Below are 24948 nucleotides of genomic sequence, written 5' to 3' on the forward strand. Positions count from 1 at the left end.
TCGAGAGAGAGATAACAACAATCCTTTGGTGCCCTTGTCTGCTTTCCGTGCAATTTTGGTCCAGATTATGATTTACTCTGTCCATGGGCTGCTGCCACAAACATAGCTGTACTCACAAGCCCATAAAACAAGACCAAGGTGTCTGGACCTTTGCAATCCAATTATTTCCTTAGGGCTGACTGTGTCTGTGGCCACAGGGAAATCTACATTTGTTTCTAGCTTAACACAGCCATGGCCATCTACTCAAATGCAGCCACAGCCATCTGCTTACAGTCATCTAAGAAAAGCAGAGTAACAATGTCACTTGCCTACTCATCTGAAGCTCTTCTAAGGAGGCTCGGTGTAAACTCTGGCATCACAAAAGTTAGAGTTTGACGACTAAGGGCTAACTCGTGCATGCGTGCACATTGCTCAGTTCCTTATCAAGTGACAACCTGTGGCTGAGTGCATGAAGATCCTTCATCGAAAAGGTAAAGCTAAAAAGGTAAAGGACCCCTGGACAGTTAAGTCCAGTCAAAGGTGACTATGGGGTTGTGGTGCTCATCTTGCTTTCAGGCCAAGGGAGCCGGCGTTTGTCCACAGATAGCTTCCTGGGTCATGTGGGCAGCAGGACTAAACCACTTATGGCGCAATGGAACACCGTGATAGAAACCAGTGCGCATGGAAATGCCGTTTACCTTCCCACCACAGCACTACCTATTTATCTACTTCCACTGGCGTGCTTTCGAACTGCTAGGTTGGCAGGAGCTGGGACCGAGCAACGGGAGCTCACTCCGTCGCGGGGAATCGAACCGCCAACCTTCTGATCGGCAAGTCCAAGAAGCTCAGTGGTTTAGACCACAGTGCCCCCAGCATCCGAGAAGGTAGGGTGTTGATGTACTGCAAGAGTTCCAACTATACTGCTATGTGCATGTGTGAAATAAAAACACTGCCATCGTTCTGATAAGGCATGTATGTATTCATTCTGACATTGTATAAAGAATCTGCATATGTAATAGCATTCAAAGCTGATCATCCAGCTATACCAGCCAAACTATTCCCAACATTAAATCCTTACCCTGACAAGTGTTGTTCTTCTCTTCGTAGCCTGCCTTGCACATGCATTTCCCAATCGGCACCAGCCACTCCCCTTCGGCACTGCAGTGCATCCGTGGGGGTTCGTCTGTCACAGAGTGGTTCACACACGACCCCAAGACTTCCAGAAGCTGAGAAGAATCTGCTCCGGTGATGGTGTCGGGGAAGACGGCCAAGTTCCGAACCACCACAGGGCACTTCTTATAGTACACCCTCACAGAGACCAGCGCAATGCAGGCACCCACATCTTGGAAAGCAAGGTAAAATCCCTTTTTGGTCAGCGGCCCGACATCTCTCACCTCTGTGTTCAGCTTCATGACTCTGTCTCCAAGGTCTAGCTCTGTGAAGCTCTCATCCGCCGCAATGGTATCAATCTTGATGTACTGGTTTTCTTTTACGTTCCTTCCGTCTTCGTCATCCGATTCAAAATAATACATATTAAAAGTCTCTTTGCAAGTCCCAAGTCCTCCAGGAAGGCTGTTGCAGTCCCTAAGGGTGAATTTCAGTTCAATGAAGATTCGAGAGGCTCCTTTGTTGGAGATCCAGCTTGTCAGAAGCCAGTTGTTCTGACTCTGTTCCATGACTCTGCACACTTGATATGTGTGGATCGGCGCATAATTCTCATCCACCTCGCCAATTTCTTCCCACTAAACGTTTGGGGAGGGGGGAGGGAGGAGAGAAAAAGAAGAAAAATGAAAGCACACATTTAAAAAGCAGATTGCAAATGTCTGTAATTCTAAGTTGATAACTGTGCTAGACCTCAGTAAGCAGAAGTGAAGTATGTTTGCAAAAGTTGGGTGTCTGCCAGATATTCTAAAAGCTAAATTGGGAAGGTGGGGGGAGGGAGAGGGAGGGGGAGAGGGAGAGAATGTGACCTGATGATTCTGCCAGTAAGAAGAATCCTGTTCTTTTGGGTGCATTCTGACCACCTCCCCCCTTTTGCACATGCTGACACACATCATTACCACTGCTTCATACATTCCAGAGCGGAGACGTAACACGAAAAGAGGTTCTACCACATTGCTCCGAGAATCCCTGGGAGCACACACTTCAAATTAAGTTAGTAATTGCAGAGGGGATGAAAAGAGGAAATGTCCAGGTCACACACACAGAGGCAAACATGAAAAGCCAGGGAAATCTGCTTCTTATCTTCGACAGCAACCAGGAACCAGTCACCTGGTCCAATTTTTCAAGTTGCCTATGGCAACGGGGCACCAAGTTTTCCACTTGCCTGCCGGTAAGCTCTTCCTTTCCCAGTTACTGAAGTGTTAAACGTAGACCAAAAGCTGAACTACCCCATTACTGTTCAATTAATACATTTTACGTTCTAGCTTGACGCTCCCTCGACAATGGGGAAGAAATTGTTTATTGTGGCGTGTTAAACTCGTAAGGAAGCAAACAGCCTCTGCCGTGTGTCCAACGATGTTCTCATAAAAGCTCCACTAAGGAAGAGTCACATTGTTTTCTGACTGGTTTCTCTTATGCCGCACTACTTAGCCGCAAATATTCCTTCCATCCTCATGTTGCATACTTCTACTTTGGTACTTGGCGCTTATGTCTATTAGTTCACAGTAGCAATCCATCAAAAGCACACACGTTACGAATGGGTAACAAATGGTTCCTCCTCTTACAATGATCTAGTCACAAAGGCGCCCACAAATAGAACTTTGTAGGCAGTGGCGTAGCGTGGGGGGTGCAGGGGGGGGCTGGCCGCACCGGGCGCAACATCTGGGGGGGCGCACTCACACTTGCAGCTCTCTGCCCCTACTGGGTTAGGGGGCGCAAATTACTTGCCTTGCCCCGGGTGCTGACAACCCACGCTACGCCACTGTTTGTAGGGCCAGAAGCTCCTGGGTGACTTTTAGCTATCAGTTCTCAAAGCCGGGTTATAGGAAAATCCTTAGCCTCACTTGGATTATCAAACAAAGACACCAGCCAGGAATATAGGAGCAAAACAGCAGCCAGTAGGTCTGGTCTTTATTTTAAAGGACTGTTGCCCACCACATGGGAGAAGCAAGAAGAAGCCTAGAACAAAGGATGGCCCCCACTTTTATCAGATTTACAAAGATACCCACAACACCCCTAAAATTGCATCATGCATACATCACAAATACATCAGGTTTGCCCCCATCCTTCCCTTGACCTCCACCTCACACCCATCAAGTAAGACCCCCCAAAAATATTTATAAGTTCCTGGTTTGTCCTGACCAAGAGCCTAATCCATTCCTGATGGTTTGCTATTGTCCACAGGATGACTACCTGTCTGGCACCCATTTGCCAGGGTGCCAGTGATGATCTCTTATGCAAAAGGTTGCTGTCTACCTGATCCCAGGTTTCAGGGATTATGGCTGTCTTTTACCAGTTCCCCAAGTCCCCCCTTCGGTAGCCATCTTTTCCCTGAGCAGAACAGCGTTGGAAATTGTGTGGTGCAGCGTGTGATGTGGTGTTTTGAGAAGACATTGTGTGTGAGCATTATAAAAATTCCTCTAACAGCCACTTGAGAAGAGTCTCCCACCTGCGTTCTCTGCAGTCTGCCCACCTGCTCACTCATCGCACTACCTGTCTGCTTCTGGCCAAGGGATATTTGCTACAGCTGTCTTGCTCCTCTCTGCCACGGCCAGAAGTGGTCAGATGCTGCCAGAGGCTGAGCAGGCAAGAGATGGCGATCCAACAGAAAGCTACTCTCCGCATCTGGTTGAAGCAGCTGTGGAAACGGCTACAGACATTGTGAGGGCTCATTTACAGCCTCCTGAGCACCAGTTAGCCCAGCACGCAATTTATTTCTGCGAGGAATGCATATGGATGTGGGGGCCTGATCTAAAGGAATACAGTGGTACCTCGGGTTAAGTACTTAACCTGAAACACCACTTCAGCTAATGGGGACTCCTGCTGCTGCCATGCCACGGCTGCCCGATTTCTGTTCTCATCCTGAAGCAAAGTTCTTCAACCAAGGTACTATTTCTGGATTAGCGGAGTCTGTAACCTGAAGCGTATGTAACCCAAGGTACCACTGTAATGAAATTATTGCTATTGTTATGGAGTAGGACATCCATATTTTCATCGGAGAAATGTTGGAGAGTATGTTCTCTGTTCTTTTGGGAAAGCAGGGAAACCTGCTGACAAATATTCAGCCAGCGATGGCCAAACTTGGCCCTCCAGCTGTTTTGGGACTACAACTCCCATCATCCCTAGCTAACAGAACCAGTGGTCAGTAAGGGTAGTCAAAATTTATTACTCTTGGGTATCTCAGCTGTGGTCTTGAAAAGGGATTACACACAAATGCTGAATATACAGCAATAATCTTCTCCCAAACTTTCCTGAAAAACATGCTTCAGCTTATTGTCAGTTAGTTTCTCATATTGCCTGGGAGAGACCAAAAAAAAATGGGGGGGGGGAGTTTAGTTGCAGGCCCATTAAGGGAAAATGCTGTGACAAAACACTGTTCTATTCTTAACCTGAAACCTTTCTTAACCTGAGGTACCACTTTAGCTAAAGGGGCCTCCCGCTGCTGCTGCACTGCTGCCACGCGATTTCTGTTCTCATCCTGAGGTAAAGTTCTTAACCCGAGGTACTACTTCCAGGTTAGCAGAGTCTGTAACCCGACTGAGTCTGTGTTCAGGATGGAATGATGGAAGCTGCAAGGTCTGAAGAGCCAAAGCTTCCCCACCCCTGGAATAGATGGACCCTTGGTTTGGCTAGCCCAGGAATTCCCCATCTCAGCCCTCCAGATGTTTTGGGACTACATCTCATCCTGTTAGCTAGGGATGATGGGAATTGTAGTCCCAAAACAACTGGAGGGCCGAGTTTGGGGGTGCCTGAGCTAGCAGGACTCTTCTTAAAAAGCTGGAGGGGGAGGAGGACATGGGTCTCAAATTTTCAGATCTGCCTAGCAACAACATATAAAGGGGAGCAGAGGTCTTGCCACCAGCCATTTTGAACAGAATATTCAGCAGAGATGAAAAGAACTGCCCCTTTCTCTCCCGTCTGGCATTGCTGCAAAGTTACTTGAGAAGGAAATGAGATGAAAAAGCAGCTGCTGCTGCTGCTGCTACTGTTGCTAGTGAGTGAAGGCTGCTTATCTCTGCAAACCCACAAGGGAGATTGTCAAGATCTTATCCAGGCACCCTGACCTTTCCCTATTATTGTACCTTGATTCCTATCTCAGTGCACAACAGCAACTTCCAGTCCACCTCCCACCACCAAGCCATTCGTATCTGCAGCACAAACAAGGCTACAGCTACCTCCCGAGATTTCTATTACTACCCACCCACTGCAAAAGGTTTAACATGCCAAACATCAGCTCGCTTTAAATGAAATAAAAGAGAAGGAATCAACAGCCATTGAATGGATTAAACGGCTATGAAACTTTTCAATGTAATAAGAAGGTGCTTAACATTGCTGCTTTACTGGTTTTAGGTTGTATTTTTGTTTCAGTGATATATCATTCGTTTGTTTTGGGACTGTACACTGCTTAGAGGTTTTTTAAATACTAAACAGCATATGAATGCTTTTAAATGAAATGAAATCACTACTCAGGCTTAAAAGTCTCTCTCGTTCAGCATCCTGATTCCATTTCCAACACTTGCCTGTCAAAGGCTTCCAGAAAAAATCCACAAGCAGGCCTTGAAGGCAGCCGCCCTGTTTTTATCACCTGGTTGGCTTCCATCTGTCCTAAGAGACAATGGAGTGCTCCTCCGGGGGTGAAGTCAAACCAGAATGATCTTCCCAGAATGCAAGCCTGGGCAGTGTGCATGGAGCTCCTGGCTGCCCAGACGACAAGACTCCCCTCTCGGCCTCGCTGAGCTGGTCCAAAAGAAAACAGAGCAATACGTTTGGCACCAGCTTTGACCAAACTGCAGGAGTTACCAGAAAGACCAGCAGTGGAGGAAGCCTGTTATATACTGAGTTGAATAGGATCCAAAATGCAGCAGTCTGATTGGCCCTAGAACAATAGGACTCAGAATGCAGCAGTCTGATTGGTCCACAGGAGCCACCCAATCCAGCTCCAGGTAGAAGTGAATCCGCAACCTGATTGGCCTACAGGAGAATCCCGGAATTAGCCACTCACGTGGGGCCCACTGTGTAAATAATGTATATAAAGCAGACATTCTGGGGGAACTTCCATTCCTCACTACTATGAGCTGAATAAAGAGCATGAATTCCACTCTCAACTCTGAGTATATTTCAAAGCCTCTCAGGGACCTAGGGCACGGCAAACTGCCCACAGGAGCAGAGCAAACCGTGGGGCCTCCTCTGCCCTACAGCTAGGGGGGAGGCAGTGGGTGGACGGCGCAGAGCCAGTGGCCGGTGGCCATTGGGGGTGATTGGCATGGTGACTGGCACCCAGGGGGGCGATCGGCGCCCGGGGGGCAGCACAGCGATCCGCCCAGGGGAGATTTTGTCACCCCCCTCAGAAATGACACCCAGGGGCGTACCGACCCCCTGCCCTCTCTTCCTATGCCCCTGAGAAGGATGCACACAAAATGCCATCCAACCATCTTAGGGGCTCCACTCCAGATTTGTGTAGGACTCACGCCTTACGCCTTTTCTTTTCCCGAAGATCTCCCTCAAGGCATCAGAGGTTTAGGATCAGAATTTTTCTTTTCCTAAATGGGCTAGCTTCCCAGGTTGATGATCCCCATCTGATCCACCTAAGACCCCTGAATATGGAGGATCCATTTAGCCACCATGTCTAATAGCCATTCATAGGACCTGCCCTTATTGAATGACTGACTGACTGAGAGCTCTACACTAAAGGCACATTCCCTATCCAATGGCAGGTATTGCCATACGTTTACAATCAGTAAAGTGTTTTAAAAGAAACACCAGCTAGGACACCACATAGGGCTAGTACCCAGTGTACCACATGAGTGCAAGATCCGTAACTTAACTATCTATGAGATTAAACCCCAGAACATGTGACATTAATTTGATGCTAAATGTTTCTTCCAAGTCTCTAACAACCTGAGAAGGAAAACATACATGCATTTCAATTACCTGGTATTAAATCATTTATATAAGCAAGGCCTATTTCTGAATCGTAAGTGTTCAGGGGCGAAAAACAGCGAGTGAGTTTACGGGAGGGAGGGAGGGAGGCTCACAGCCCCTGCCAACCACGCTATTCACTTCAGATATAAATGCACAGTGATAAAGACAAAGATATCACACGTACTACTAAAAATACAAGGGACACAGCATGTGGCAGACCAGCCTCAGGTTCAAGTGCTAATTTTAAAATGCTGGCTGCAAAAACAACTCCTGTCAAGGCAAATGTTTGCTTGAATGGCTAGGTACAATTTGTAAAGGTGGGAAATTGGCTGGCTGCTTATCTTGCTAGAGGACAAGAGACATCCCAACTATCAAGGCTGAAGGAGTTTATTAAAAGCCAAATTTAGGATATGAACCTGCCCACGGCCCCACCATTCGTAGCTAATTTTGCTGCCGCGTGATGGAGGTAAGCGAGTTGCCCAAATAAGAAAATGGATGTACTCTCCTTTTCTGGGGCAGACTAGCAGTATATTAAGTATTAATGACTCATAGTGTGGTTTGTCTTCCATCTGTATTTGGTTTAACGGTGACATCAACTGATTTAGACTGATTTTCTGTGTGTGTGTGTGTGTCCCAATTTACCCAGTGCATCTGGGGCAGTGCAGAATTTTCTCCTTATGTTTTTGGCTGACAAATGCATTTTGGTTTGCAAAAGTGTGCATCACACAGGTCTATGCATCAGGAAACCCTGGATCTGCCCCACCCTTCACCAGAAATATGAAACGACCCTTGGCCGGTTGAATGAGCCCAACAGGCCATTATATCCCCAGATTCATAACACTAACCCACCCCCAAGAAACAGCCACCTGATCACAGGTGTGTACAGTAGTACCTTGGGTTACATACACTTCAGGTTACATATGCTTCAGGTTACAGACTCCGCTAACCCAGAAATAGTACCTCGGGTTAAGAACTTTGCTTCAGGATGAGAACAGAAATTGTGCTCTGGCGGCGCGGCGGCAGCAGGAGGCTCCGTTAGCTAAAGTGGTGCTTCAGGTTAAGTACAGTTTCAGGTTAAGAATGGACCTCCGGAATGAATTAAGTACAGTGGTACCTCGGGTTACGTACATAATTCGTTCCAGAGGTCCGTTCTGTTCTCATCCTCAAGCAAAGTTCTTAACCCGAGGTAATATTTCTGGGTTAGCGGAGTCTGTAACCTGAAGCATATGTAACCCGAGGTACCACTGTAATCACAAAAGTATCCCTCCCAAAGAAGACGATCAGCAAACACAGATGACAACACAAACACACTTTGACCCAACCCCAATACAAAAGCAGTGCATTTCTTTCAAGCTATTCCATTAGAACTCCTCCCGGTCGCAGTTCTGTATCCTAAAACAGTTTACCCAGTCACCCACATTGGCAACCCAAATCATGGGTTTCTGACATGTTTAAGCTAGGATGACAAGTCTCAGTGCCACCCAAAAGCCTGTGCTGGCTCTATCCCTTTGTGCCCTGCTCAGTGATAAAAATTAGCCAGGCGCATTGTGTTACTGGTGCGGGTCCAACTGCAACCACATGTAGAACTCTGGGTGCCACATTGGCAACTGATATCTGCTTCTGGCTGGCCCCTCCAGCTATCTTAAGCAGGTAAGAAGATGAGCTTATTTATTGCATCTACATCCCATCTTTTTCTCCAAGGGGTACATGGTGCACCCCATTTGCTCCAGTGAGATATTCCAGGGAGTTCCAAACACAGACCCAGGGTCTGTGCTTCTTGTTGGAAAAATCAGGAACAGAGGAGACTGTGGTATCTTTATGATATATGGTCATTTACACATATATACAACCTGAGCCTAAAGGTAAAAAGGTAAAGGACCCCTGGACAGTTAATTCCAGTCAAAGGTGACTATGGGGCTGTGGTGTTTATCAGGCCAAGGGAGCTGGTGTTGGTCCACAGACAGCTTTCCGGGTGATGTGGCCAGCAGGACTAAGCCACTTCTGGCGAACCAGAGCAGCGCACGGAAACGCCGTTTACCTTTCTGTCGGAGTGGTACCTATTTATCTACTTGCACTTTGACGTGCTTTCAAACTGCTAGGTTGGCAGAAGCAGGGACTGAGTAACGGGAGCTCACCCCATCACAGGGATTCGAACCGCCGACCTTCTGATCCGCAAGCCCTGGGCTCTGTGGTTTAGACCACAGCGCCACCCGCATCCCACAAATAAATTCTGCCACTAGCTTAATTGGAATTTTAGGGTGTCTTTCACCCCCAGACAATACCTTGGCTGTGTGGAAATCCCACTTTCAAACTCCAAATCTGGACTTCCCCCAGGCATCGGTCATCCGGGTTTGCTTATTTATTTGTTTTGAGTCTCCACAAAGTGGGTGTGTGCCTCACCTTGGCCTTTATCAACACTGAAAAGTCAGCCCCATTTTCAGGTCCAGCTTGCATCCAACTGCGCCCCAACTTCCAATTAGAGTTAACTGGAAAATCCAATTGAAAATGAGCAGATGTCGCTCCAAAAAACACAGCGAAAGGGACCAATTCTACAAAGCCAGAAAGTCAGGATATTTGGCACAGGCACACTGCACATGATAAGTAAAATATTTTCCCCAACTAGACTGGGCTTGGTATTAATAAACTTATGAAATATTAAGCAAAAAACAGCAGATGGAATACGGGACTTAAAAAAAAAGATATTGCAACAGCTCAGAATCATAAATATTTAAAATATGGATTAAGTTTTCTCAATTTTTTTTTAAAGAAAAGATCTGATAAGACCTGATCATAGTGCCCAATAGAATTTGCTCATTTATACCATGGAATGCCAGGTACATACTTGAATATCAAGGGACCAAACCTAGCATTTAAGTTGGAGGCCTGACTAATGCTCCAGCTTGCCTCCAGGCTCAGATTCTCATTAACCTCCCCTGCTATCCTTACACATTTCTCGGGAGCACTGCTGCAGAAGACGTTTTTCCCTGCAATTTTTAAAAACCGCTTTCCGACCTGCACCAACCAACCCCCACCCTTATAAAACAGGGCACACTTTTCAACGCAGCGGCACCCAGATTGGTAGCAAGCCTCGTCTGCTCTCCTGTCCCATCAACCCTTTCCTAGGCAAGGGTCACAGTTAAACACAATCAAAATTCATTCGTTTCATGTACTTCAGGGAAGGGACTTGATTTGGAGGCTAGGCACGTGAGTGTGCAGACAGCTCGCCCACAAGAGGAAAGTTAACGGCTAGAAAAAGGAGGAGAACAGGGTGCAGCTTTGAGGCTGCGCTGCCTTTCAGACTTCCTTCAGATTCTGCTTGTCTGCAGCGGAGCAGATAGCTATATTAAGCTGGCAAATAGTCACCTTTCTTGCCACCGCCGTTTGTGTGAACTTCCCCCACCCCACTCCTCCTTTCCCTTGAATGCTGGAGAGCAAACTGATGAAAAAGAACATCCTTCGCCGGTTCAAAAGAAGTGGCTCGTTGAGACTGCATGAAATGGCTCTGCGCTGTGTGTCTGAAAGACCCTTTCCAACGTAAGGGTGGCAAAGTAGCCGGCAGAGAATGCGATTCCTTTTAAAGCAGCATTCCGGGCTCAGAGTACCTGTCAGGTGAAGAGGCAAAGCAAGTCTTTTACGCCCTGCCCGCCCAACTTTGAAGAGCTGTGTTGGCAGGGGCTTGCTTTCTGGGTTCCATTCCCAGCTCCAAGCTGGACAGAGCCCAGCTTGACTTCACCAGTACAGTGGTGCCCCGCAAGACGGATGCCTCGCAAGACGAAAAACTCGCTAGACGAAAGGGTTTCCCGTTTTTTGAGTCGTTCCGCAAGACGAATTTCCCTATGGGCTTGCTTCGCAAGACGAAACGTCTTGCGAGTTCTTGCGAGTTTGTTTCCTTTTTCTTAAAGCCGCTAAGCCGCTAAGCCGTTAATAGCCGCTAAGCCGCTAAGCCGTTAATAGCCGCTAATAGCCGCTAAGCCGCTAAGCCACTAATAGCCGTGCTTCGCAAGACGAAAAAACCGCAAGACGAAGAGACTCGCGGAATGGATTAATTTCGTCTTGCGAGGCACCACTGTATTTCTCATACTTAGCCCAAGGTCAGGGGCAATTCTTCTAAACCCTCCAAGTGTCCCTATTTTCCAGGCACACTCCCGGATTTACAGAAGCTGTCCCAGTTTCTGATCTGATCCCAAGATGTCCCATTTTACCTTAGAGTGTCCCTATTTTCATTGGAGAAATGCTGAAGGATATAGTAAAGGTAAAGGGTAAAGGGACCCCTGACTGTTAGGTCCAGTCGCGGACGACTCTGGGGTTGCGGCGCTCATCTCACTTTACCGGCCGAGGGAGCCAGCGTACAGCTTCTGGGTCATGTGGCCAGCATGACTAAGCCACTTCTGGCGAACCAGAGCAGCGCATGGAAACGCCATTTACCTTCCCGCCGGAGCGGTACCTAGTTATCTACTTGCACTTTGACGTGCTTTCGAACTGCTAGGTTGGCAGGAGCAGGGACCAAGCAATGGGAGCTCACCCCATTGCGGGGATTCAAACCACCGACATTCTGATTGGCAAGCCCTAGGCTCTGTGGTTTAGACCACAGCACCACCCGCGTCTCTGAAGGATATAGTAGGACGTCCCTATTTTCATCAGAGAAATGTTGGAGGGTGTGGAATTATACAACCCCCAAGCCAAGGAGATAAGTAACTATACAACCTTTAAAAGACATCTGAAGGCAGCCCTGTATAGGGAAGTTTTTTTAAAAAAAAAGTTAACTGTTTTATTATGTTTATACAGTGGTACCTCAGGTTAAGAACTTAATTCGTTCTGGAGGTCCGTTCTTAACCTGAAAGTGTTCTTAACCTAAGGTACCACTTTAGCTAATGGGGCCTCCTGCTGCTGCTGCGCTGCCGCCACACATTTTCTGTTCTCATCCTGAAGCAAAGTTCTTAACCTGAAGCACTATTTCTGGGTTAGCGGAGTCTGTAACCTGAAGCGTATGTAACCCAAGGTACCACTGTAATGAAATTATTGCTATTGTTACTGTTATGGAATAGGACATCCATACTTTCATCGGAGAAATGTTGGAGAGTATGTTCTCTGTTCTTTTGGGAAAGCAGGGAAACCTGCTGACAAATATTCAGCCAGTGATGGCCAAACTTGGCCCTCCAGCTGTTTTGGGACTACAACTCCCATCATCCCTAGCTACAGTGGCGTAGCGTGGGTTGTCAGCACCCGGGGCAAGGCAAGTAATTTGCGCCCCCTCTCTCTGCACCGCACCGCACGCCTGGCACCCCCCCCCTCCACAGTGGGCGGCGACCTGGCGGCTCGGATCGGATTCGCACAGCCAGCACTGCAGTGAGAAAGAGTGAGTGAGCCTGGTAGGGGCAAAGAGCTGTGAGTGCGAGCGCCCCCCCCAGATGTTGCGCCCGGTGCAGCCGGACCCCCCTGCACCCCCCACGCTACGCCACTGCCTAGCTAACAGAACCAGTGGCCAGTAAGGGTAGTCAAAATTTATTGCTCTTGGGTATTTCAGCTGTGGTCTTGAAAAGGGATTACACAGAAGTGCTGAATATACACCAATAATCTTCTCCCAAACTTTTCTGAAAAACATGCTTCAGCTTATTGTCAGTTAGTTTCTCATATTGCCTGGGAGAGACCAAAAAAAAAAAAAATGGGGGGGGGGAGTTTAGTTGCAGGCCCATTAAGGGAAAATGCTGTGACAAAACACTGGTCTTCAGCTCTCCCAGTACTTTAGAAAACACAGGCCTCTCTGTATGCTGCAATCTTTTGGCACACAAAACAAAAGGTCTCAGCCCTGTGTCATTCAAGACCAGACAACAGAACCGCACAATGCAGCGGTCCTTTGACAGAAAACCTGATATTTCACCCTGCCTCCCTTGTCTCTAATTTGCCAAGAGCTTTTCACGCAGATAATATTACAATCGTGGCGAAGGCCTTGACAACTGCAGCCATAAATCAATTTCAAATCTTTCATTAATCATCTTTCTGTAATCAGTGGCTATTCAGTGCAAATTTACATCTCATTTCTGTTGGCCAAACACCCGCATTAGGGCTTTGAAGCTTAGTCAGGCTTAAATGATTATATATCCCCTAATAAACAGCGAAGTCTTCTCTGTCTGCATGCCGTGAGCTGCATTAAATGGCCTGCGCTGCATACTGTACGGCAGGCAAGAGGACCCCCCAAACGCACAGCTATTTGTCACACAGGGATCCAAGGCTCAAGGGATTTATGGCCCAGTAGGGATTGTGGTCTAAACCACAATAGGACTTGCCGATCAGAAGGTCGGCGGTTCAAATTCCCATGATGGGGTGAGCTCCCGTTGCTGGGTCCCTGCTCCTGCCAACCTACCAGTTCGAAAGCACGTCAAAGTGCAAGTAGATAAATAGGTACCTCTCCGGCGGGAAGGTAAACGGCATTTCCGTGCGCTGCTCTGGTTCGCCAGAAGCGGCTTAGTCATGCTGGCCACATTACCTGGAAGCTATATGCCGGCTCCCTCGGCCAATAAAGTGAGATGAGCACCGCAACCCCAGAGTTGGCCACGACTGGACCTAATGGTCAGGGGTCCCTTTACCGTTACCTAGGGATTTCAACCACCTCTCTCCCATGATGAAGTCCAGTGGGTCCTCCTAGCTAAACCAAGCGTGCAGATGCCTTTCTGGGTTAGACACACACAAAAAAGATCCATCCAATCTGGCATTGCAATCTGACAACAGTTAGCCAAACATCTCAAGGAGCTGATAAGGAAAGTTGGAAAGCAACAATTCTTCCCTAGAATACGGAATCCCTAGAATACAGCATTCCACCTCTGGCAACTTAATAGCCAGCTGGCCAAACAAAGAGTCAGGGGACATTGAAGAGAGACTAGTATGTGCTACTGTTTTCAAGGTCAACATCTAAACCATTGAGCCTCTTGGGCTTGCTGACTGGAAGGTCGGTGGTTCGAATCCCTGCGATGGGGTGAGCTCCTGTTGCTCTGTCCCAGCTCCTGCCAACCTAGCAGTTCGAAAGCACACCAGTGCAAGTAGATAAATAGGTGGCGGGAAGGTAAACGGCGTTTCCGTGCACTCTGGTTTCTGTCTGTGGACAAACGGCGGCTCCCTCGACCTGAAAGCGAGATGAGTGCCACAGCGCCATAGTCGCCTTTGACTAGACTTAACCGTCCAGGGCTCCTTTATCTTTTTACCTTTTCACATCACCCAGCATGCTGGTGTCCCCTCCTGCCAGCAACTTTTTGATTTTTACATTTTAAAAAAATAATGGCCCTGCATTCCAAACAAACCCCACAGTGTCTCTGGGCCCAATCTAGTTTTTACCACTATGGTGCTGCCACCCACCCAACAACCCTCTGGGAAGGTCATAACATGGTGGAAGCCATGTTCAGGGCCCCTGAAATATGGCATGGGTTCTACACAGTTTCCTTATATCCTTCCGCAATTTTACAAGCAGAGATCTAGCAGTCTTCCAGCACACTGAGTACAATGGTACCTCTGGATGCGAATGGTATCCGTTCCAGAGCCCCATTTGCATCCAGAAGCGAACCTTCGTCTGCGCGTGCGCAGGTCGCAATTCGCCGCTTTCACGCATGCGCGTGACATCATTTTGACCATCTGCGCATGTGCGAGTGGCGAAACCCGGAAGTAACACGCTCCATTACTTCTGGGTCACTGCAGCGCACAACCCGAAAATACTTATCCCGAAGCTACTTCAACCCGAGGTATGGCTGTACACATGTGGAGCTCATAAATCTAACTGAACATGAAGGAAAGGAGAGGTAGGAGGATACCAAACGACAGTGGAAAGAGCAGAAAGAATTGGCCTAGCCTTGTCTACCATTTTGCCCGTCTCTTAGTGCAGACCCAGGTCATCGAGCCTGAGCTTCCACAGCCGCCAACCATTACGAACCACCATGGGCAAGATTGGCAGCAAGAGCAACAACAACAACAACAATTTTGTTATTTATACCCCACTCACCTGGCTGGGTTTCCCCAGCCACTCTGGGTTGCTTACAGAGTGCCAAAAAAGGATAGAACCTTTTTTATGTATGCCACAACAGCAGCAAGAATACTCATCGCGAAGTATTGGAAGACACAAGATCTACCCACCCGGGAAGAATGGCAGATGAAGGTGATGGACTACATGGAACTGGCGGAAATGACTGGCAGAATCCGAGACCAGGGAGAAGAGTTGGTGGAAGAAGATTGGAAGAAATTTAAAGTTTATTTACAGAAACATTGTAAAATTAAGGAATGTTAGAAGGATGTTGGAATGAAATAATGCGGTTTTAGCAGAAATGCTATAAAGGATTAAGGAAAAATAGATTGCTAAATGGTGAAGGAGGGAAAGTAAAGTTACATTATATTAAGATAAAATAGAGGACAAAAACTGGAAAAGATGGAAAGGATTTGCTGAAATAGCTAATTGAACTAGAATACAAAAAAGGGAGGTGTGAGGAGGTCAAGGAAACAAGCAAATGAAAGATAAGATATGAGAAGATTTATTGTATTTATTGTATTTTTTCTTTTATTTTTTCTTGTTTCTTTTTTTTATTATTGTGATGTGATGTTTTGTATTTCTTCTTTTTTAATTTTTTCTTTTTGTAACCCTTTAAAATTCAATAAATACTATTTAAAACAACAACAACAACAACAACAACAATTTTGTTATTTATACCCCACTCACCTGGCTGGGTTTCCCCAGCCACTCTGGGTTGCTTACAGCACATAAAAAATTGTAAAACATTAGACATCAAAACTTTCCCGAAACAGGGTCCTAGGTTCTCTTGCTAATTATGCTGGTTTAAAGGTGCATTTTATATTCGTCTTCCTTTAGTAATGCTTTCTTCAAAATGTTTTATTTTGAAATCTTTTGAGATAATATTTTAGTTGCCCGTTATGTTGCTTTGAATGTATACTTCGTATTTGTTTCATTCTAGATTGTTTGATCTAATGTTTTAATGTAGGTTGTCAACTGCTTTGAGTTTTTCCCCCTTAAAAATATAAAGTGGCACAGAAATGAAATTATTGTTGTTGTTGTTGTTACCCACTCTTTCTTCTCCCTCTTAGCTTTTTTTTATGCTTGTCTATTTTTCTGCCTCTAGAGTTGTTTAAGCCGGGCAAATTGCTTTGCTAATTTGGGCAGTTATTTATGTAATACCATCACTATAAGAAATAGTTTACAGAATAGCAGACTTTCTGAAGGAGAGTTGCTTCTACACATACACTCTATGTAGACATCCACACATGTGGGGCCTGAGGAGAGGGTCAGGACCAAAGAACATTTTGACCCCAAGGACATGGCCTTGCTACTCCCCCCTACACACCGATGGTTCTAAAGCACATTTTAAATAAAACACAAAGTGTATTAATTAAAAGATCATTCATCGCCATATATTATTTACATTATAAAAGCCTCACATTAATTATATATTCACTTTTCGCCAGGAACAAACCTACTGTACTCAACAAGAAATGAAAAATGTTTCTACTGAGACTGCATTATAACATGCAAATGGATCTCTTTGCATGATGGTGTGGTCCAAGGGCTACAGACTAATATCTAACTCATTACAGTGGTAAATGGTTTACAAACTTAATCCGTTCTGGAAGTTCTTAAACCAAAACTGTTCTTAAACCGAGGTGCACTTTCCCTAATGAGGCCTCCTGCCGCCGGTGCCCTTCCACTGTTCAGCTTCCATTCGTAGACAGAGGTAAAGTTTGCAAACTGGGACACTACTTCCGGTTTTGCAAAGTTCTTATACCAAATAGTTCGTAAACAGGGCTGTTCTTAAACCGAGGTAAAGGTAAAGGGACCCCTGACCATTAGATCCAGTCACGGACGACTCTGGGATTGCGGCACTCATCTTTGAAGACACTCGAACTCAGGACGCAAGGGAGAAACGTGCTAAGAGGAAGGCACGATTGGCAAATCCACACCGTGATCAACTCCCCCCCGGAAACCAATGTCCCCACTGTGGAAGGACATGTGGATCCAGAATTGGCCTCCACAGTCCATTATGGACTCATTGTTAAAACCATGTTTATGGAAGACAATCTTACTCGGCTATGAGCGATCGCCAAAGAAGAAAGACTCCTCCACCCCGGTTGTAAATATTAATATTTAGCTTTTTTTTTTTCCAATGCATGTGTAATTTTTTCCTGCTGTGGTAAAAAAGTGATTAACATGCCCACATGTTGTTTCTAATACATCCTTTTTATGAAAAAAGATTTATTTTCTTGCTTTAATCAAGTAATGACTTAAAATGATAATTTGGTAGGGAAACAACTTGTCAAGCATTTAACAGATTTGATTAACATTTATAAAAACAGCAGGGGGGCATTGATTTATTACTGTTGCTATTATTATCCAGATTGTGATAGGCCTAGGCAGAGGCAAACAAGCAGAAGAAGGAAAGTCAGGTTCGTGCCTCTTTTTTTGAGGGGGGAGAGAACCTCTTCACAAAGATGATTATGGAGGTACAAAATAAACTCTTTCTGTAAAGAGAAACCTCTTGTTCTGCTCCTGTGCAAAATACAACAGGGGTTCTCACTTGTTTAAGGTGGCGAAAGTAAAAAAGGTAAAGGACCCCTGGACAGTTGAGTTCACTCAAAGGTGACTATGGGTTGCAGCGTTCATCTGGCTTTCAGGCTGAGGAGCCAGCGTTTGTCTGCAGACAGGTTTTCCGGGTCATGTGGCCAGCGTGACTAAGGCGCTTCTGGTACAACAGGACACCATGACGGAAGCCAGAGGCACAGAAACAAGGGCCGTCTTACCCATAGGCGATAGGGGTGTGGGGCATCCGGGCACTGGGCTCTCAGGGGCTCAAGAGTTGAGTCCGGGAAAGAGCCTACCCATCGGTTGGAGTGCCGCAACGGGCTCTTCTGCTGCGGGCAGCTCTGCGCCGCGAGTTCAGGGGCAACCGAGCCAGCGAGACACTGAGGCGGCTGGCCAGCTCTGCCCTCCTGCGTGCCTGAGATTGGCGTAGGGCAGGGAGAGGCCCGCCCAGCACATGCTGCTTATACCACAAGGCGCCCAGCTTAACTCAGTCGCTGACGCCGATGCCTCGGGCTGGTTTGTTGCGCTGGGCTCCTCTGCTGCTTGTGTTGGTTGCCCAATCCCCAGGTGCCCAACAGCTCTAGGGAACAAAGGTCAACAACTTTGGGGTCGTCCCCCCTTAAAAAAAGGCTGACAACTCTGGACAACCTTGGGGGGGGGTGCGCCAGGCGGATCTTTGCACCCCGGCGCCGCATATGTTTAAGACAGCCCTAACAGAAACGTCGTTTACCTTCCCGCCACAGCGATACCTATTTATCTGCTTGCACTGGTGTGCTTTCAGACTGCTAGGTTGGCAGAAGCTGGGACAGAGCAATGGGAGTTCACCCCGTTGCAGGGATTCGAACCGCTGACCTCCTGATTGGCAAGCCCAAGAGGCTCAATGGTTTAGACCGCAGCACTACCCACTCCCCTACAGCGATAGTATAGGTTCGGCAGCAAAGCACACAGTCCAGAAGTCAATATTGCAAATTATAAAAGCAAGGCAAGGGATTCAGAAGCTGCAAAGCTCTTAGCCTATCCTACCTCAGAAGGTTGAAATGAGAAGGAGGAGAACCATGTACACCACCTCCAGCTCACTGGAATATAAAGGTGGCATAAAAATGTAATAAATAAAAATAAAATATTGAGAATTCTGTAGGCTCTCTTGGAAACAGGCAGAGTAGGCAAGAGGAGATCAAGGTAGACAAAGGGGAGGGGGGCGATGACAGTTCTACAATATCCATTTCTCCCACTATCTCTTTCTGGTTACCTTCTGTGCCTTAAGAATGAGCTGTTCCTGCTTCTCCCGATCTCTAGGGGTAACTATGAGGACCCTCCACGCCTCTAGGTCTTGTTGAACTCCAGCGGCCATTGTGGCTAGTGCGTGTTCATCAGGGATGACAGGGGTTGCAATTCAACAACATCTGGAGGGCACACATTCCCATCCCTCCTCTAGGGAAAGATGGCTACTAAATGAATAAAAAAACAAAAATATTGTGGGCTAAAGGCTAACAAATTTATCTCAGCAAAAGCTTTAATGGCCTTGAGACCCCTTCGTCAGATGCATAAATTCAGGCAATGGAGGGGCTTAATCTCACAGAATTATACTGGCGGTTATTTCAGCAGCACAGTCAAAATAGGATTTTTGACACAATGAATAAGCTTGCATTTTGTGATGTGTGATCAGGCCAATGCCTTCAGGCTCCAGGTTTCTTTGCAGATCATTATCTCTCACCAACTGAACCCCCAGATACCCTGCCACTCACAGCTGCATTGTGTAAGAACATTTTGACAGTGGACCCACCATAGACAAACTTGGGCAGGGGCATAAACTGAAAATAAAGAAACTGAAAGCTGGCTTAACTGTTTCCCCAAGGAAATAAAATTCACCATCCTCAGGTGCTCAGAACCTGAGTGGGGTAGAGTGGGGTTTGTTTATTTTAAAAAAGGCACAAATTTACAAATCTTTGCATATAAGCCAAACACTGCCCAGGTATTAAGCCTATGCAAAACAAGTCCCTTTCATAGATTCTGTATTTTCTGTTTTTATATTGTGATTTTGTTTTGTGAACCACCCTGAGATCTACAGGTATAAGTCGGTATACAAGTTAAAGAAATAAATTAAAGAAAACAATGGAGCAGTCTGCTTTTCCATCCCAGTTTCAGTTATTCATACAAACTCCACTAAGTGCCTTGGAGATCCTTGATGTTAGGAACTGCAAGCATAAATTATGTGCATGTTGAATTTTGTATGATGTGCACCCCATTTTTAAATTATTCCGCAGATGTTTACCCTAGATAAGTAAAAAAAAAAAAAAAAAATCAAACAGAAGGGAGGTTAATTGACCACACTAATGAAATTATGGCATTTCTGTTGGAAATCAAATGGAGTATCACAATGCCCCTACCCAATGCAAGGGACATATTCCTTTCTTCTTTGTAGAAAAGGAAGTATTTCTCCAAAATGCCTTCATATTTTCCAAAAATCAGATTAGTCTATTAAGGAGACTTAATGATGAACTTAAAAAACAAATCAGACAAACATACCTTGGCTCCTCCCCCTTCCTTAAATAATAAAAAGCCTTTATATCAGATATCTAGTTTCTCAAAGTCTTCTAGAGCCTACATGACATATGAGGCAGTCACAAAGCAGCGGTTTTCATTTTAACTATAAAAAAGGAACTTTAAACTGAATTCTCCATAGAAGAGTATTTCTGTCTCAGGGCAACTGCAAATAATTCTTCCCAATATCAGGGCAATCGTCCCAAGAGTCAGTTTTGTGACAGGGCAGAGCAAAAAGCAACAGTGAGCACAGCCCTGTAGCAGACGTTAAATCTTTTATATGCACTGTGCCGCCTTTGGGACATTTACAGTAAATCTGGGCAGCCTCTCAACATGGGAACTTGCAGAATTACAGCAGCTATGGTGTGATGGAAAGAAGCAGGACAACATGGTTGGGTGTGTACGTTAACGGTCCAATTATAATTTTCCCCATAGCAAAGGCCCATAATATTACTCCTAGTTAGAAAAACAAAAAGAAAACCTACTCCTTGCCCATCCAGAACTGACCCCACTCTCTCGAACAAAATTTGAAATGGGAATGGGAAGCAATAAAAAGTATTACTAGACAGTGGCAAAGCTGTATGCTACAGCACAGGGGTATGAGAGCAGGCGGGGGCATGGCTGGCACGCGCCCCAAGGGCATGGTGCGCGTCCCTGGGAGCATGGCATGTGTCCTGGGGGCGTGGCATGCCACCTGCGGGAGCGCGGCGTGCATCCTGGGGCTTTGCGCACCACCCACGGGAGCGTGGAATGAGTCCTGGAGACATGGTACGCCACCCGTGGGGGTGTGGCGCCCGGCACAGGGAGGGTGCGTGGTGCGTGTTGGGGGCGGCCGCAATGGTACCCCCCTCCCCGATGGTGCCGGGGGCAGTGCACTCCTCCCGTTCCTCCGCCAGTGTTACTAGAGGAGACCGAGAGGAGATGTGATAGCCATCTTCAAATATCTGAAGGGTTCTCTCATGGAAGATCCAGCAAGTTTGTTTTCTCCTGCTCTAGAAGGTAGGACCCGAATCAATGGATTCAAGTTACAAGGAAGGAGATTCTGGCTAAACCCCTACTTCCGGGGTGGCGCCATCGGCAATGGCGGACTCCCTCTGATCTGGAGGGACTAGCTCCACGCGAAACGGGTCTTTTCCGCTACGGCGAAGTGGGGACCCTTTCAAAAATCACAGGCGGATGAAGCCTGTGACCATGGGACTCGGCGGGCACCTTTAGCGCCCCACAAAAGAACCCACTAATGGGCTCCGGAGCAAAGAGGGGGAAGTGGCGCGGTGCTGAGAGTCAACTGCTTCTTCTGTGGAGCGAAGCCGCACAGCCGTTGCCGGAGAGCGCTGCCTTTTTCCTGGGACAATTTGGCTTCTAAAATAATCACCCGTGAGTACTTAAATTTCGGACAATTGGACTTTAAATAAGGACTTGCGAGCAGAAAGGAAAATTGGACTTAAAAGTTTACCTCAATTTGGCACTGAAACGGGAAGGTCTAAACGGGAAGTCAGCCTTCCGTTTCTTGTAGATAGATTAAAGCAAAGACATGGCAAACTAGAGCTCAGAAAATCGCTTGTAAAAGATTAACTTTCATCATTTAAAATTGTTGAACCCCCCTTCGGAAGCAGGAGAAGAGGGGAAATTTTTTCGGACTGTTTAAACCTGCAGAAGTGAGTGTAAAGTAAAGTAACTTTCCACCGTCCTGATCCTGGAGCGGGGTGTCAGGACTGACGTTTTTTTGAAGCTCATTGACCAGAGACAAACGTTTTTGACAGATAGCTATAAGAAGAGAAACATTGATTCCATTGTTCCCCTTCGCATTTTAAAGGAACAAATATTGACAAAATATCTGAAAAAGGAAACTTTGTTGTTAGACTTGTCTTTAAAAGAAAGAACAAATAGAAGTTTTCCCCCTAGAGGGAGACTGTGAAACTGTAACCAACTCCGGGGAGCTTGCAGCTGTTACAGATTACAATCATGGGAATAGACTTCTGACCTTGCAGGACAATGTATTCCGAAGCTCTGTTGCGTGCTTTCTGTAAAACAAATGCCCTACTGGAACAGCTACATGAGAAGACGGACTTGATGACTGATGCGATCAGAAATTTTGAACAGGCAGTGGGAAATTATATGGAGCCCACCCAGGAATTAAATCAGGAGTGTGCCCTGACAGAACAGATGAGGGAAGAGGATGTTGCTGAATCTTGGGCGCCAGAGCTGAAGGGAGCTGTGGCCCAGCAGGAACATGAGCTTTTGGACTTGACAAATGAAGTTGGAAAAAGCCAGATTTGGAAAGATAAAGTTTGGTTTGGTTTGGAAATGGGGGGTTGTATAGACCCCCCTATGCAGGGATGTTTGGACTTTTCAAGTCTGGCAATGGGCCGTGAGATGTTTGGGGTTGTGGGGGCTCTTAATTTTGGAGGGATTTTGAAACATGTTCTTAAATACCACATGGAGTTTAGTGTGGACTATGGAAAAGGGGCTGATTTGTCGAGAAGGGTCAAAAACATTGTTAAGCTGGAGTTCCCACGAGTGAAAGGAGCAGGAGACAAAGGAAAATACAGTTATAAATATGAAGAAGAGCTGCGGAAGGGACATGGAAGAGACTTAAGGGCCTCGGATACAAGGTTACCAGGTTAATGCGCTAGATCGATGGGATAATAAGAACTGACAAAACCCGGGACCAGGAGGAAGGGACGCTGGATGAAGATTGGATTGTTTTCATTTCTTTTTTTTACTACTAGGATTGCTTTATAAAATTGATGAATGTTAGAAAAATGTTGGAACAAAATTACTTGGCTTTAGCAAAAATATTTAAAGAATTATGTAAGAATATTAGGGTTATGAGAAGTTGGTAAAAATAAGATTTAAGTTTTAAGCTTTAAGGTTCTTTATAGTAAGATAAGATTAAAATAGATTAAGGTAATGTAATGACAGAATATTATGAAATATGGAAAGGATTTGCTGCGACAATTAATAACTAGGATACAAAAAAAGGGAGGAGGAGGAGGTCAAAGAAAGACGGTAATGACAGTTGAGGATTTGAAAACGATGGATTTGTTTTTGAGTGTTTGTGGTGTATTTTTGTTTTTTGAATTTGTATTGTTTGATGTGATTTGTTGTTTTTTTCTTTTTCTTTTCCTGCTTTGTTCTCTTTTGTAATTCTAAATTTTTTTAATAAATATCATTAAAAAAAAGAGAGAGAGAGAGATTCTGGCTAAACCCGAGCTGTTTGACAGTGGAATGAACTCCCTCGGGAGGTTGTGGACTCCCCTTCATTGGAGGTATTTAAGCAGAGTTCGGGTGGCCATTTGTCAGAGATGCTTTAGTTGAGATTCCCAAGACATAACTGGCTGTACATTTGAATAAATAAGGTATACTATTCATTGTATCAAACTGTAGATTTCAAAGGAAGTCTCATAAAGTTCAGTGAAAAAAGCAGAAGACCCAGTGGATCAGTTCATTCTCGAGTCAGTTCATGCATAGTTACAGTTCCACAGAATCCTTTCACAGAGTCTGCAACCACTACTATGCCATAAGATCCACTATCCTGCAATATTACATATGAGCCTGTTCTACTGATGAAGCCTAGGATGGCAAAACAAGGCTAATATTCCAGAAATCCTTGTCTTAAGACTCTGTGAAAAGATTCTGTGGAACTGTAACTATGAACTATGTGGAACTATGAACAGACAGGTGGAATAGACACTTATACATGTATGGACCTTTTTTTATTATTAGATTTTATAAACTTTATTTGGAATTCGACAATAACAAAATGTTGTGTGTTTTAATTGGAGCTGACTAGACCAGAAACTATCTTGAGAGAGAAGGGAGACAGCAGGAGCCCCTCAGTTTTTAGCTAAATTTTTCTTAACAGGCTTCCATCACCACAATAGGCACACTTGTCAGACTACAATGGTAGATGTCAGTTTTACAACCGGATTTTTAAGGAACAGGTGAATTCTTTAATGCTCCGCCCCCTCCACGTGTTGGAGCTATGAACTGTTTATTATGCTTGCATTTTATTCTATTGTATTTTTAAAAATATTTTTATTGATGTACAGTGGTGCCTCAGGTTAAGTACTTAATTCGTTCCGGAGGTCCGTACTTAACCTGAAACTGTTCTTAACCTGAAGCACCACTTTAGCCAATGGGGCCTCCTGCTGCTGCCACGCTACCGGAGACCGATTTCTGTTCTCATCCTGAAGCAAAGTTCTTAACCCGAGGTACTATTTCTGGGTTAGCGGAGTCTGTAACCTGAAGCGTATGTAACCTGAAGCGTATGTAACCTGAGGTACCACTGTAAACTGCTCTGGTGTGTACAAGTGAAGGAGGGTACACAAAACGCTTAAAACATATAAATAATAGCAGTGTGCTATGGAAACTGTTCCTGCAGCACCTCACTCATACCCATTTAGTCTGGAGTTTTAGAGAATATGTATTTCAGAAGAGAAAGAACAGTAGCTGGAACTGGTGGAAATGACTGGCAGAATCCGAGACCAGAGAGAAGAGTCGGTGAAAGAAGACTGGAAGAAATTCAAAGACTATTTACAGTCTTAATTGTAAAATTAAGGAATTTTAGAAGGATGTTGGATAGAAACTAAGAGGTTTTTAGCTGTAATGCTTTAAGAGATATGAAAAAAGGTTTGCAACTGGGTAAAAGTTTAATGGTAAGGATTTGCTGAACTAACAAATTGAACTGGAATACAAAAAAGGGAGGTATGAGGAGGTCTGGGGAAATAAGTATAGGGAAGATAGGTTATGGAAAATTAATGTCTTTTTAACTGTTTTAT

The 24948-nt window shown here is 45.6% G+C and overlaps 1 protein-coding gene across 8 annotated transcripts in view; it reads right to left on the reverse strand.

The window, feature by feature from the left end:
• The window catches only part of EPHA5 (EPH receptor A5), a 250643-nt gene that overhangs the window by 190998 nt on the left and 34697 nt on the right, over positions 1-24948 (reverse strand). For all 8 annotated transcript variants that reach the window (XM_080976572.1, XM_080976571.1, XM_080976568.1 and 5 more), the window contains exon 3: positions 1058-1721. In XM_080976572.1, coding sequence (XP_080832698.1) covers positions 1058-1721 — 664 coding nt within the window. The remainder of the gene's footprint in view (positions 1-1057; positions 1722-24948) is intronic.

This window comes from Podarcis pityusensis (genome assembly GCF_964106645.2).
Source record: "Podarcis pityusensis genome assembly, chromosome: 13".
Classification (NCBI taxonomy): domain Eukaryota; kingdom Metazoa; phylum Chordata; class Lepidosauria; order Squamata; family Lacertidae; genus Podarcis; species Podarcis pityusensis.